This window comes from Myotis myotis, unplaced genomic scaffold (assembly GCF_014108235.1).
Source record: "Myotis myotis isolate mMyoMyo1 unplaced genomic scaffold, mMyoMyo1.p scaffold_m19_p_3, whole genome shotgun sequence".
Lineage (NCBI taxonomy): Eukaryota > Metazoa > Chordata > Mammalia > Chiroptera > Vespertilionidae > Myotis > Myotis myotis.
Window position 1 is genome coordinate 124,183,786 of NW_023416335.1, and position 16,167 is coordinate 124,199,952.

At 44.8% G+C, this 16,167-nt stretch overlaps 1 protein-coding gene across 2 annotated transcripts in view; it reads left to right on the plus strand.

The window, feature by feature from the left end:
• The first annotated feature begins 7,549 nt into the window (after positions 1–7,549).
• TMCC3 (transmembrane and coiled-coil domain family 3) overlaps positions 7,550–16,167 on the plus strand; it is a 71,252-nt gene continuing 62,634 nt past the window's right edge. The window contains exon 1 of one of the 2 annotated variants that reach the window (XM_036301557.1): positions 7,550–7,787. Coding sequence is in view for 1 of the 2 variants with exons in the window: in XM_036301556.1 (XP_036157449.1) it covers positions 7,710–7,787 (78 nt within the window). In the remaining variant the exon portion in view is untranslated. The remainder of the gene's footprint in view (positions 7,788–16,167) is intronic. The other variant, XM_036301556.1, reaches the window with a different exon arrangement.

Consider the following 16,167-nt stretch of genomic DNA (forward strand, 5'->3'; position numbering starts at 1 on the left):
TGGTGACTTCTGATCATTTCTGCAGATGTGTGTTAAATGCGTGCTCATACATGTGAGCGGGTGTGCCTGCCTGCTGGGTTTTCAGCAACAGATGACTGATGTTAATTGGAAAATAACTGTGCCGTGATTTATTTAGCCATTCTGTTGTTGACAATTGGTTTGTTTCCAGATGAGACTATTACCACCACGAACATCCTTGAATGGGGGTCCTGACTGACATGTGTCCTCCAGGTGTGTCCTGAGGAGTGGAGAGGCTGGGGTGTAGGGTATGCATAGCTTCGAGTTTATGAGATGATGCCAACTCGTGCTTCAAAGGGACTGTAACTGTTGATGTTCCCTCCTCCACGTGGGAGAGTTCCTGCTGCTGCAGATCGTTGCCAGCACTAAGTATTATAAAACTTTTTCATTTTCGTCAGGCTGGTAGGGTTATCCTGATTTCTTTTTTGTATAATATTAGTGCACAAACATTTCCCCATATGATTACAAATTCTTTCCAAATATAATTTGCGGCAATTATACTTTATTTTTTGTATGACTGTTTTCCACTTGGTATAATCCGCCCTTTAGTTTTCATAAACAATCCTTTAGATGCTTTCAAGCTTTTCAGGATGAGAAAACACTATAATGGGCAATCTTTGTCTGTAAAACCTTTCCTGTATTGTATTATTTCTTTAGGATAGATTTCTAAAAGTGGAATCATTTGGTCAAAGTGTACAAGCAGAAAGAAACTCTGTTATATGTGGGAGCAGGTGCCCTGAGGACTGAGGGAATTGAAGGTTCGTGTAAGAGGAGGAAGTTTGCCTTTCTCAGTAGTCAGGGCCCAGAGCTTCGCCAGAGGTTCCCACTTTCTCCGAGTTCTAGCACCAGAGTGCCTGATGATGTGGTGGAATATTGGTGTGCACCCTCTTCCTTAATTGGACACGTGCCAGAATAACAGCAGCCATTGACGTCTTACTGGAAAGAAGTTATCGCATGAAGACAAACTTTAGGTCTTACCTTGTTTTCTTGGCAGATATTTGAATCCAGGCAGCTTCCCCCTCCCCCACCTGTAACAGTACAAGATCATTTATATTTATGGGAGTGATGTAAGCAGCAGATACTGTCAGAATTCAGAGAAGGGAGAGATGAGTGCCGACTGCAGTGGGCAAGGAAGGCTTCAACAAGCAGCACCCTCTCTTTCAATAGGACTGTGACTTGGACTGTTTTGGGACATCACATCACATTTCTCTGGTAGTTTCATATTCCACCAACCATTCTTATCTTGCAAGTGAACTGGGGATAAAATGCGAAGTGAATTCTCGGACAGTGTGTTTCTGAAGTGTAGCTAGCTCATCCTTCAGATTTAATATGTGCTTAATGAACAAGAATTTTCCTGGGCTGGCCATGCGTAGAACGGAGACAGCTAGAGTTCTCCAGAGAACCGCCTCAAGTGAAGTAGGAACCCTTAGCATCACGCCTCCAGTTAAAGACTTAACAGCAAGAACACTCTGTGCCTAGCGCACAACCAGGCATTTTCATCCCCCTTTGTTTTCCGTCATTGTTGTGGGCTTCTGGGAAACGGCAGCCAAGAGTCACGCACAGCCATCAGACAGTGAAACCCTTTCCTCGCAAATGGGAGGGTCAGGGGTCAGAAATAACAAAGCTCATGTTGTAATGTGTGTGTAACTAACATAAAACAAAGACTCGAAACAATATGCGAACCCACAACAGGAGGAAGCACACAAATCTGTAGAGTTTTACAATTTACTGACAATGTAAATTTTTACTAAACAACTCAGTATATCATGAGTCATTTTGAACCTGAACCAAATTTGTGAACTTTAACATACTCTTCCAACCAGATCCAAATTAATAGTCAGTCCTTTATTCAACAAAAACCTTAAAGGATCGCTGCTTTTCGTCAGGCGCTGTGTTCCACACTGGTGGACCAAGGCTGAGGGACTCTGCCCTTGACCCTCATTTCCTTCATAGTGTCCACTGTGGTCAGGTCCTGATGGAGGGCATCACATTAATGAGCACCACCTGCCGTCTCTCCTTTGCCCCTCAGTTTCCACAGGTGGTCCCCTTCTCTGGGGCAACAAGGGGCCAGAACCTGGAAGAACTCTGTTCTGTGAACAACTTCAGAGAAAAAAATTCGTACACCACCCATTCCTACTTGCTGTGTTGTCCCCTCCCAAACAAAGTTTTTCCTGTGAAAATTACCACAATTGCACCTAAAATGTAAAATACATTTTATTTTTTAATGAGATTTATTCTCTTTTTTATTTATTTTTTTAAATCCCCACCCAAGGATTTTTTTTCTATTGATATTTTAGAGAGAATGGAAGAGAGAGGGAGAGAGAGAGAGAAACATCGATGTGAGAAAGACACATTGATTGGTTGCCTCCTGCACACGCCCCAACCTGGGCCGGGGAGGAGCCTGCAATGGAGGTACATGCTCTTGACCAGAATTGAACCCAGGACCCTTCAGCCCGTAGGCTGATGCTCTATCCACTGAGCCAAAGTACCAAGGGCATAAAATACATTTTAAATTAAATTTTAATGTTGAGATTATTGTTGATTCACATGCAGTTGTAAGGAATAATACAGAGAGGTCCTGTGTACCCTTTACCTAGTTTCCAGGAGTAAGTAACATCTTGCCAAACTATGGTAGGAATATCATATTAATATTGATACAATCCACAGTCATAATCAGATTTCTCCCGTTTTGTTTGTAGTTGTGTGTGGTGAGGGGAGGGTAAGGCGGGTATGTTTAGTTCTCTGAAGTTTCACCACAGGAGCAGGTCCTGTCCACCACCTGCCGCGGAGACAAAGAAGAGTTCCATCACCACAGGATCCGTGGTGTTGCCCTTTGATAATAACTACATCCACCTCCCTCCTGCAGCCCCCTCGCCTCCCCACCTAGTTTCTAACCCCTGACAGCCACTAGTCTCCGCCATTGCTATAACTTTGTCACATAAAGGGAATCATACCTTGGGACTATATAACCTTGGGAGACTGGCTTCTTCACATAGCGTAATTCCCTTTACACTTACCCAAGTTGTTGTATGTCAGTTTATTCCTTCTTACTGGTCAGTAGTATTCTACAGTATGGATGTCCCACAGTTTATTCACTCATTGAAAGACATCTGGGATATTTCCAGTTTGGGGCTTTTTATAAGCAAAGCTGTATGAACATTTGTGTACAGGTTTTTGCATGAACATGTATCTCTTCTCCGGGATAAATGCCTGAGAGTGCAATTTCTGGGTCACATGGTATTTGCCAAATTGGTTCCCAGAAAGGCTGTACCATTTTACATCTTTGTCAGCAATGTATAAATTATCTACTTTCTCCGTATCCTTGCCAGCATTTAGTGCTATCACATTTTGTTTTAACCATTCTGATAGGTATATAGTAATAGCTCTTTGTGGTTTTAATGTTCATTTCCCTAATGGCTAATGAGCATCTTTTCATGTGTTTATTTGCCATCTATGTTTGTCTTCAATGAAATGTCTGTTCAAATTTTTTCACTCATTTTTAAAGGTGGATTGTTTATTTTTTAATATTGAGTTTTGAGAGTTCTGTATGTTTTCTAGATACTAATGCAACTAATTTGTTGGATATGTGTTTTTGCAAATATTTTCTCCCCAACTGTATTTTGTCTTTTCATACTTTTAACAGGTCTTTCATAAAGCAAAGGCTTTGCATTTTGATGAATAAAACACATGTTTGTACTTTTTAATGTAGCCTCAAGTCTGCAGGGAAGATAAATGTTGGAGACCAGTCTCCAGAATATTGAAGGCTCCCTATAGAATTCTCTTTAAGATTCATTGTTCTTGGGAAATCAATAGCACAAAATTGTTGCATCTTGCTAAAAAGGAATTTTAGAAGGCAAATTTACCAGCCTGCAGAGTTTGAGTCTTTCCACTTTCCTGTTTTTTATCAAAATCTTACCAAGTGGAAGTTTTTGGCTTCTATGCCAGATGATTGCTGATGCTAAGTAAATAGTAGTCATTGTTTTCTTGTATAGAACATGGTATGTTAAAAATTAAATATAAATGTGAAGAGTAGTTACTTTAAAAAAAAAAAAAAAAGAGTAGTTACTTTGAGTTGGCTGTAAACCAGGGAGTTAAAATTAGAGATTCTGTTGCCGAAACCGGTTTGGCTCAGTGGATGGAGCGTCGGCCTGCGGACTAAAAGGTCCCAGGTTCGATTCCAGTCAAGGGCATGTACCTGGGTTGTGGGCACATCCCCAGTAGGAGGTGTGCAGGAGGCAGCTGATCAATGTTTCTCTCTCATTGATGTTTCTAACTATCTCTCTCCCTTCCTCTCTGTAAAAAATCAATAAAATATATTTATCAAAAAATAAAATAAAATAAAATAAAAATTAGAGATTCTGTTTGCATCAGGCCTGGAAACTTCTGATCCTCAACATACATACATACATACATACATACTAGTACATACATACATTCACCGCAGGCTAGTTAATACATTTTTAAAATAAGATTTATTTTTTCTCTACGCTCTCTGTCCTTACATTCTCAAGGGGGGAAAAACTTACTGTACTTTTTGTCTTATAGGTCTTTCCCCCAGGGGAAACACTTTCCTGTACTATTAAACTAAAATGGAATATGAAAGGAAAACATTTTTCTTTACTTTGTAAAAGGCTTACTTTTTCTCTATAACATGAGGCTTTCCTCCATGTCTATTTCCTTCTCCCTACTGTATTGAAATGGTAAACGTGAAACAGTTCAGGAGGTGAGCCCCTAAGGAGACACCTCCCTTTGCCCTACCACTGAGCCAGGGACAGAACTGTCTTTACCTAGGTAGCAACTTATTACGGTATTTTTTTTTTACTGTCTCCCTGTCTAGATGGCATGTCTCTGCAGACTGGACCATGTGTTAGTTTTCTACGCCCAGAACCAGGAACAGAGTCTATCACACCTATGGTGCTGAATAAATAATTGGGGACTGCACAAATTTCAGTAACTAGGCAGTATCTGAAAATTGGTAACACTCATCATTCAGCAAATTTTTATCCTTATATATTATTCATTCCAACCCCTTGAAGGCAAAAGCTACCTTTTGCTAATATCTTACTCATTTTTTAAAACCCCAGTGCTTGGACAATAAGTAGACGTTTAATAACTGTTGAATTTACCCATTCATATGGCAAGTATGTATTGAATACAAACTATGCCAGGAACTGTCAGGAATATACACATTTGCCTAGCCCTAGAAGCATGGAACAGACTGATGAATCTCAGAGGGAAGGGGGGTGGGGGTAGGAGGTTATTAACTAAAGAACTTATTTGCATATATGCATAGCCTGGGAACACAGACAATAGTGTGGTGAAGGCCTGGAAGGGGGTGGGGGGTGGCACGTGGAGGGGGCCAATGGGGGAAAAAGGGGGATATCTGTAATACTTTCAACAACAAAGATACATTTTTTAAAAAGTATATACTGTGAAAAATAAATCTCTCATCCCTTCCTTGTAGCTACCTAGTTCTCCTCTCCTGCTATCAGTTTCTTGTCTATCTCCCTAGTTTCTTGTTTATACTTCTGGAAATATTCTATGCATATATAAGCACATACATATATGGTTTGTACATAAATGATGGCATACCATACAAATTATTCTGCATATTGCTTTTTTTACTTAACCATATATGCCAGAGATATTTCTATAGCTACACATAAAAAGCTGCCTCATTCCATTACAGTTACCTAATACTCCACTGGATGGGTGTGTCATAATTTACACCCAGTCTCCTTCTGAAAGACCTTAGGTTGGTCTCAGTCTTGACAATGGTCTTCTAACAAGTTTCCCTTACCCATCTTCAGTCAGTGCTTCTCATGGCTATCACATAGATCTTACATTCCCGTCCTGACGTCATCCTTTCCCTGTTCAGAAACCTCCAGCTGCTTCCCAATACTGGAAGTCTTCAGGTTAAGTCGGACTCCATTTATTTATAAAAAGAAAAGTTCCGTCATTTCGACATATGTACATATGTGCTTTATGTTTTTTATTATTTATTTACCACGAGTAAAGGTCAGGAATTGTTATCTTTTAATTTTTTTTTTTCTGTTTCACTTCATTACTGCTGTGTATGTGCTTCATGTGAGTGACTAGGTGCTTATGTAGGTGGGTTCCGACTACAGCGAAAATTATTCTGCCGTAGGAACAGATCTCCGACGTAACCCGAGGACCTACTATACCCACATACTAAGGCTGAACTTCATAGTTTTGAAAGTGGAGCCCTGCACCACACAGTCTCCACCTACTTTTCCCAGCACATCCTTCTGTTCTTAAAGACACCCCCATAAACTGAAAACTTGAGGTTTTCCAAATGTGCCTTTGTTTTTATGCTCAGTACTGTTCTTCTGCCTGCACTCCCCTAGCCCCTCAACCCTTTGAAGGGGGAGCTTATCTTTCCTTTCTTCTTGTCTGGTCCCTTTGCAATGACTCCTCTCTGAGGCGGCTGCACTTCTAGTATTTCAACTCAGTCTCCCCCTAGATCACCCTAGGTCAGTGGTCGGCAAACTGCTGCTAGCTAGCCACATGCAGCTCTTTGGCCCCTTGAGTGTGGCTCTTCCTAAGCCTTAGGAGTACCCTAATTAAGTTAATAACAATGTACCTACCTAAATAGTTTAAGTTTAAAAAATTTGGCTCTCAAAAGAAATTTCAATCGTTGTACTGTTTATATTTGGCTCTGTTGACTAATGAGTTTGCCGACCACTGCCCTAGGTAACCAGACCCTGTGTTCTGAATGTTGGTTTAGGTAACATTTAATTGTTCACCGATCAGTCCTTTCTCTTCTAGACTCCAAATTTCTTTTTTTTAATATATTTTATTGAGAGGAAGGGAGAGGGACAGAGAGCCAGAAACATCAATCAGCTGCCTCCTGTATACCCCCCACTGGGGATGTGCCCCCAACCACTGTACATGCCCTTGATCCAAATCGAACCTGGGACCCTTCAGTCCGCAGGCCGATGCTCTATCCACGGAGCCAAACCGGTTAGGGCTAGACTCCAAATTTCTTGAGGAGGGGGACTATTTATTCGAAATAGGGAATACTAAAATGAAAAGATATGTCTTGACTTTCAGGTGGCTAACATAAAGGTGAGCTAGACTTGCAAAATTAAAATACACAGCACCACAGATATTTCAAGTGGAAGTGTGTTTTGTGCTCAGTGAATTATAAGAAAAACAGGGGCTTTGAACACCTCTGGTCCCTGTCCCAGGGCCTGGCACATGGCAGATGCCCAATATGTGCACGTTGGATAATTAAACACCTGAAAGCAAGCATTTAAGGCAAGCGTCAACATCTTGTCAAAAATCCACCTTTTGTCATAATTATACGAATAAGTCAACAAATAGATGTCTCTCATCTTTTGAAGGAAAAAAGGGCAGTGTGGGAGGGGGCAGAGTCAAGTTTCAGCGAGGGCGGGAGCAGGGGAGTCACACCTGGGGAAGGCTCCGGGCGGCGGGCGGCCGCGCAAGGGGGCGGGGAGGGGAGGGGGCGGAGCCTTCGCGCCCCGCCCCGCCCCCTCCCCCGCGGCGGCGGCGCAGGGCGGCTCGGCGGTGTCGCCTGTCGGCGGTCGGCCCAGCCGCAGCAGCCTCCTCCTCCCGCTCGGCCGCCGCCCCCGGCGCCCGGAGCAGGGCCGGCAGCTCGCGGCGCGGCGGCCCCAGGAGACGGCAAAGTTCCCCGCGCCAGCGCCGAGATGCCGGGCAGCGACACGGCGCTCACCGTGGACCGGACCTACTCCGACCCGGGCCGGCACCAGCGCTGCAAGAGTCGGGTGAGTGGCGCGCACTGAGTGTGTGGGGGCGCCGGGCCGATGGGCTCCGGCTGCCTCGTGGACGAACTCTCGTCCCCCACCCCCGCCCCCCGTTTCTCTGCCGCGCCTCTCCCTCCCCTGCTGCCCCGCGCCCGGGCTTCCCCGCCCCTGTCCGCGCTGAAGGGGCTGGGAAGGGGGCCGTCGGAGCCCGGCCTGCGGCTCGGAGACCCCATGTCCCCACCGCCCCGGTGGGACGCGGAGCCGAGCCCGGCCCGTCGACTCCCCGCCAGCCGCCGTCCTCGGTCCCCGCGCGCCTGTCCGGGACGCCGGGTCTCCCCGACGGCCGCGCTCCGCCCCGCCGCGCTCTCCACCAGGGAGCGCCCGCCGCGCGGGGCGGTGTGGAAGGGACTCTCGCTCCCGGCGGCCCCGCGTCCGCGCTGGGACGGGCTCCACTCCCGCCTGACCCCCTCGGGGCTTCGGGCGCCGGGCAGGTGGCGGGAGCGCCAGGGGCTCTGCCCAGAGAGAAGTCAGTCTTCCAGCCGCCTCTCGGAGTTTCTCGCAGAGCCGAGCAGCGCGCTCTCCATTGATTGCAGTGTAATTGGCTGTTGCTGATTTTGGCTGTGGGTGAAAATAGCTCTTCAGAGCGGGCAGCAGGGACGATTCTTGTAGCGCTTCAAATAAAGACGGAAGAGGAAGCCTTCTCCATACCCCCCCTCGGGGATACCTTCGCCCCCCTGGGCTGCTGAATCGTCCAGGCTCTCTCTGCGCCCCGTTTCCCCCGACCTTGGCTCATTGAAATGCCATTTGCAACAGCACCTCCTCCACCTTGGCATTCGTTCTGGCAGGAGCTACCTGGATTTGTTTTTTGCTCAGCTAATTGTACTCGCTCGTCCGAGACCTCAGCATTGGAGTGTCAGCTTCCCTGTGTAAAGTTCAGGGAGGAAGAGTCCTGCTCAGATTCTGGCCTGCCACCTCCCAGATAGAGAGACCAGCCGGCCAGTGGGATGAGAAAAGTAGCAACAGGGACAGAAGTGCGGCGCCGCCCCACGTGCAGGAGGATGTGGGTGTGCAATCGTAATTCAGAGAAGTAATCATTCGCCCCAGAAGTGAAGTGACAACTCCCTGGTCTACTTACCTGTTTTCCCTTTTTCCTGTGTCATCTGTTAATCAACTTAACCGAATGATTTGTTTTTACAGATTAAATATATTTGGTGGAATAATAATACCTCCTGCATCAACTCCACTCTCCTCCCCCAAAAGAGTTCTCTTACTTTTTGCACTTCCTTTAAATGTTTCATAACGATTTGTTACGAAGATAACCAGAAACTTCGTTTAGGAAGAAGCATTGACAAAGGCTATTTGTTTACCTTCACAAAAGGTTGTGGCACTTTAACAGAAAATTCTATTGTGTACACTTCGGAAGGCTGACAGCTGACTAACACAGTCACACTATGAAGAAAGTTGACAGTCTTTATTTCTAATGCATTTGTAATTGGGGGAGTCTATATTAATGTCTCAGGTGACAAGAAATTTCAGACTTGAAGAAATTTTGGAAGCTTGGTTTCAGTTGTCACAACTGTGATAATCTTTGTGTAAACAAGATTAGTAATCTTTGAGGGATGGCTGGCTGACTGTGAAATCATTTAAATGTTTTGGCAAAACTCTCCGAACCTACTAAAAATTCACTCTTCATAATCAGTAATATGGTAGTGATAAAGTTTGTACCTCAACTACTATGATGAGAAGTGGTGAAGCAAATGAGTACTTTAACTGCAGACTTAATTTTTCTGCTGTATTGTTCCTTTCTACACCCTTCTTTTATGTTAAAGTGCCACACCCTTGTGTGAAGGTTCTTATTTTTTTAAAATTCTTCCCAGGATGTTTACCTACTGCATTGTTTGGTGAGTTGTAGAGATAGAGTCATATGCCGCTTAACATGGTTTAGCAACAGTTTTTAGAACTGGGTCACTAAGTGAAATCATTGTTGTGGGAACATATGGGTGGGCAAATGTAGGTTTACAGTCGTTGGTATCCTTCCTTCCTATATAATAAAAGCCTAATATGCTAAGTAACTGGTCAACGCTCAACCAATCGAAGTGTAATATGCTAATGATATGCTAAGGCTGCTCAACCGCTCACTATGACGTGCATTGACCACCAGGGGGCAGACGCTCCAACTGGTAGGTTAGCTTGCTGCTGGGGTCTGGCCGATCAGGACTGGACTGAGCGAGACAGACCAGACATGCCCTGGAGCCCTCCCGTGGTCCCTCCCCAGCTGGCCAACCGCCATGTCCCTCCCTGGCCCCAATTATGCACCGGTGGGGTCTCTTGGCCTGCACCCTCTCACAATCCGGGACCCCTTGAGGGATGTCAGAGAGTTGGTTTCAGCCCAATCCTGCAGGCCACGCCGAGGGACCCCACTGGTGCATGTTCGTGCAACAGGCCTCTAGTAGAAAATAATAATACAAGAATAAACTGGGTTTCCCCTACTTGCAACTGTAAACCTACTTTTGCCCACCCCGGGATAGAGTGCACTTCCACAGACCCAGATGGTATAGCCTTCTACACACCTAGGCTGTATGGTATATAGCCTATTGCTCCCAGGCCACAGCATGTTACTGTACAAAACAACATGAGATTAAATCAAGAACAAGAGAACACAATGCGGTCAAGAATGGTAAACACAAGATGGATGTCTGCCAGCGTAACAAAGCTACTGTTTTACAGCACACTTCTTTTTTTAATAAGTAGAAAGACTACACTCCAAAAGAATGATTAAAAGTATAGTATAGTATAGTAAGTACATAAACCAGTAGCAGTTACTTATTATCATTATCAAGTATTATGGACTGTACATAATTGTATGTGCTCTACTTTTATATGCGTGGCGGTGCAGTAGGTTTGTTTACACCCGCATCTCCACAAACACATGAGTAATGTGTTGCACTGCTAAGATGTCACTGGGCGATAGAAAATTTTCAGCTCCATTATAATTTTATGGGACCATGGTGATGTATGTGGTCTGTCATTAACCGAAATGTTGTTACATGCTGCATGACTATACCTGATTTTTAAATAGACCGTGTGTTAAAATGGAGTTAGACATTATAGTATATACTGATTATTCTAAATTATCTTACTGAGCAAACGAAATCTAGTGAGGACTAAAAGAAATCAAACCAATGAGGGTTGGAACTTTAGTGGATAAAAATCACAAGTTCCATAGCAGTGATGCTGATATCACTGTTTAAACTTCTTGATTGTCTGCTTCTAATTGAGTCAGGAGGAATAGAGAGAACTAGTGGACATTTTGTTACTGTATAAGAACTTTTCTCAAGTGGAGCTGATGTAATTTTGAGTCTGTCCTCAAAGCTGCCATAAGCCTGCTGTAATGAAGGGAAAGCAGCAATAATTTTCTTGCGAGAATCTCATTAGGTGATTCTAGCTCCTGTTTTGTGGGATTCACTTCATTGTAGTTATAAAGACATACCCATATTTTCTTTATACTCAGAAAGTATGCAAAAGGAAAACGTCAAGTGGTATTAGGGTTTAATTTTTTATATGTATTTTTATTGATTTTTAAAAAGAGAGGAAGGGAGAGGGATAGAAACATCAGTGACAAGAATCATCCATTGGCTCTCCTGCACACCTCCTTCTGGGGGTCAAGCCTGCAACCCTGGGGGTCAATTCCTGGTCAGGGTACGTGCCCTGACCAGGAATTGAACCATGATCTCTTTATTCCTGGGTCGATGCTCAACCACTGAGCCACACCAGCCGGTTTAATTTATTGATGTCATCCTCGCTTTGGTAATAAACCATCTATCTAATAGAGTATTTCAAAAGAACCCTTTTGTGAACTCATTTAGTAAATTAGCTCCCCTAAAAACATTGTAACTAAGGAGAACTGGAGATGCATGGGAAGAGTTTATTAACCTTTCAGAGATGTGCGGTTTCCTCCTAGGAAGGATCCAAGACTCCATGAGATCAAATTCTTGGTTACCAAATGGTCTTTTTTTTTTTTTTAGTTCAAAATTGATACTTTGTGGAGAGAACAGGGAAAATACACATGTCTCTTGCTGAGCTTGGTTAAGCCTTTGAGACTAGAATAATAATGAGGCAGTTTACTATTTTCACATTGGAGAAGTCTATTTTTACAGCCAGGTGGATTAACCTAGATTTTTTTTTTTTGTCCTCTTCAGTGAAAATGTAATATAATTGATGAATTCTGTGATTGTCTCTAAGCTGACAAGTCAGATCATTCACATTTTTAAATTTCATCTGGGTAAAATTCAGAAATGTGCATGTTAACTTGATGCACATAATATACCCCTACTTTAAAAGAAAGAACATACATAATTAGACTCCTACTTTTTTTTTTTTTCATGCCCTACATAGTTAAAGCCTATCATTTCTTTAAGAATACAAGCATTCTGGTTTTTTTAAATCAATTATGTGTGAATTAAATTTTATGTTCTAATTTTAAATGTTCTAAAAGGCCACTTTCAGCAGCCTTTTGATCCTTATGTAAGGTGAATAATTTTTTTCTTGTTGTGTTGGTACCACCACTAATCAGAACTCTAGTCATCCTGAGTGCTTACTCTTCCCCCATCTCTAATCTACCAGCCATTTCCACTGGACCTTTTTTTGAGTTGGTTCATTCCTCCTGTCATCTCCCATCTAGGTTAGCCACTTATGAATCTCAAGAAGAGACAATTGGTGCACTAGCTTCCTCATTGCTCTGTGATTTTGTCAACTTCCATTCTGTCTTGCCTGCAAGGACTAGAGTATTCTGCCTACAGAACCACTCTCATCAGGCTGGCCCCCAGAAGACAGATCTTGCATTAGTGCTGCTGACCAGTGGTGGGATTTGGGACCCTGTAATCTTTCTAAGTATTGGTTTCTTCTTCCATATCCTAGGGATGTTACCGGGAATAAATGCAGTAATTTCTATGAAATGCCCAGTACACAGTAAGAACTCAATAGATGGTAGCCATTTTTGTTATCCTCCTATATAATAAAAGCCTAATATGCAAATTGTTTGGAAGTTCAACTGGGAGTTCAACTGGGAGTGCGACTGCTCGCTATGACGTGTGCTGACCACCGGGGGCGGCGGCAGTGGAGGCGCTGCTGGCCCCGATGGGCCCCGATTAGAGCAAGACCTCGGTGGGATGATGGAGCAGGTGAGCAGGCAGCACCAGGCCAAGGCGGGTGCGAGTGGGGCCGATCACCCTGCAGACAGACAGCGCCACCACCCAGCTCCCAGGCACTGAGGGAGCCAGGTGGGTGGCCCCCCCAACCTATTGCCCCGCAGACAGCAACCAGCAGACAGCAGGTCCTGATCACATGATCAGGGCCAGGCCCCAGGCTGGGACAGGGAACTGGGGGTGGGTGGCAGCGACCAACCTCCTGTGGCGCCTGGGCAGGGGGCTGCAACCTCACCAGCTATCTGGGGGCAGGGGTGATGGGGACAGAGGTGTGGTGAGAATGCGGGGTGTCCACCGAGCTCGCTGTCACTCCCCCTGTTACCCTCCCCCAGGGCGTCAGGGCTTGTGCTGGGGAAGCCCACGCATTCAAGTGCAGGGTGCCTGCAAGGGACCTGCCCTGCAGCCACTGGAACTGCAGGGGCCGGTCGGACTCCCCATGGATTTGCGCAGGAACCGGTCTATGAGGCCGGCCTGGAGAGAGCGCACTGCCCACCCGGCTTCCGTGCAGTGCTGCTGGGCAGCCCAGAGGCCCACACTGCGCCCCAGCCTGCGGTGTCTGGCTATACTCACCTCATCTCTGCATGGGGACTTGGGCGCCATGACTCACGCGGAGGGGGGTGCGCAGGGGCCCAGGTGCTGCCCAGGGCCCAGAGGTCAGCTGGGACCTGCCCTTCCATGCCGATGCCTGCACTTCGATTGCTGGCCAGGCCTAGGGACCGTACCCGTGCACGAATTTCGTGCACCGGGACTCTAGTGACTATATAAGAAGTGATCATAAGCTTGAAAATGGCAAGACTGCTAATTTTGTGAATAGTATAGTCTTTCTGGTATTTTGTTCCTCATCACATGGATTTCTCACATGCCTGTCATTTACATGTTTATAAACTACAGACACTCGCAACTTTGAGCACAAGAGGCTTCATTCATTCACTAAGTAACTTGCTTGAGCACCTTCTGTGTGCTAGCTGCCACTCTAGGTGTCAGTAATATAAAGGCGATTGAAACAGACAGCCTGGCCTCTCCAGAAGAGTAATGTCAGGCACTTGCATTTTATTTCTACTTGTGGCTCTGGAAATACCCTTCCTTTTTACAGTAAGAAATGATGATCATAAGTACAGTCTCTAACATCTGAAGGAAAAAACTGCCAGCCATGGTGCCCCCCTGTAGTACATCTTATGTTCTCTGGTTTGGAAATCGATCCAGAACAGTATGATGAGTAATGGCCAAAAGCAGTCAAGGAAAAGAGGATGCCGTAACCCTTCTCACAGTGGAAATGGCTGGGCAGAGATGCAGTAAGGCGATGATCACATTCTTACTTCCTGGGCAGGAACTGGAGAGAGTGGAAACACACTTCTGTGGTAGGTTAACCTGATCTAGTGAAGTGGTGAACTGAGCATTTTGTGAATATGCTTTGAATCAGTGATTTGCTTTATTCTGATGAGTTAATTAAAGGAATCATGAATAATGATGAGTCTTCCAGGTCGGGTTTTTCTTAAATTTAGGATGGATAGATTGATGTGGTATGTGTATTTTGAGCTATGCTTTGCTGCAAGTGCACCAGTCCTCCCTTTAGAGAACAAATTGCCAGCCGCCACCAGCACTCCCGATTGTCGCATCCCTGTTGCACACCACAGTAGCTGCTACCAAGTGGGGTCACAGGAGGAGTTTTGCTTCAGACCCACTGCCCCAGTCTCCAGGGCTGCTGTGAAAATCAGAAATCGACTTAGTCCTTCTGGATGGAGATTGCCTGTGTCTTGACTTCACCGAGGCTGCAGCTTTCAGCCCTGCTGTTTCTTTTTTTTTTTTTAAGATTTTAAGAATTTTTAAAAAAATATATATTTTATTGATTTTTTACAGAGAGGAAGGGAGAGAGATAGAGAGTTAGAAACATCGATGAGAGAGAAACATCGATCAGCTGCCTCCTGCACACTCCCTACTGGGGATGTGCCCACAACCAAAGTACATGCCCTTGACTGGAATCGAACCTGGGACCCTTGAGTCCGCAGGCCGACGCTCTATCCACTGAGCCAAACCAGTTAGGGCAGCCCTGCTGTTTCTTTGATTGTGTTTTTATGTTTCATTGTGTGTGTAGGAGGAGGGCAGAGGAGAGGGAAGGGAGGAGGAAGAGAACCATGAATCACTGTCCTGTGAATCAGAATGAGGACTTTACACTCCTTAGAAAGGGAACATCAGGATACATGATCAGTGCATAATCCAACCCGTCCATTGAGTTGGGGGGAGGGGAATGCTACTTGAAGGAAAACCTAGTGTGTGTGTTGATTATTCTTCTGTAAGGATGCAAAAGAACATTAAAAGAAGAATGCAGTAGAAATTATAATAGCCAACATGTACTACCTAAATCCTTACTATACACCAGGCACAGTTTTGGATGCACCATCTCCTTAATCCTCATGATATCCTGTTTATAGCTCCATTTTATAGGTGAGGGAGTTGAGGCCCAGGCATTCTAGTAATTTGGCCAAGGACCTGTGGCTATTAGGAAATGGTAGAGCTAGCATTTTATAAACCCAGGTCTCATTCCAGAGCCTGCATGATAACCACTCCCCTATCTTCTGCCTCTGAAGCGAATGCTGGAGAGCAGTCCGGTCTTCATCAACCTGTGGCATGCTTGGATGTGTTCCACTTCTGCAGGGCACCTAGCCAATGTGTGCTCGAGATGCTTATGACACAGCACTCTGCCAGTCCGCTGCATATAGTCCTATATCTCCAGTAAACATTTGGTGAATGAATGATTTCGAGTGATAATCTAGGGGTTTTTTTAATGCCTCGGATATAAGAATTTTGCTGATAATTTGGGGAAGTCCTAAAGGCTGTTAAATAAGCTCATGTTTAATAACAGGGTTAAAAAACCATCTTCTAGCCTAATATTTGATCTCTGGAGGATTAGCAGTTGAAGGACATAACAAGGGTGGTTCTTGTCGCAGTCTGGCCTCACCAACTCTCCCTGTATGGCTCAGCCTCACTGGACTTAAAGTGTGTGCTTGTCGTACTTAAGGCAGAGGGTTATAAAGTTAGACTTAAAGTTTTTATTATGATAGGATTGGAAGGGAATTTAGACATTAACCCCAGACTATTCCATGTGCAGATACAGAATAGTGACGTCCAGCCAGACTGTAAGCAGTAAAATTGTATAGCTAAGACAGACGGATTAGGACTGACCAGTGTACTAGTTCTGT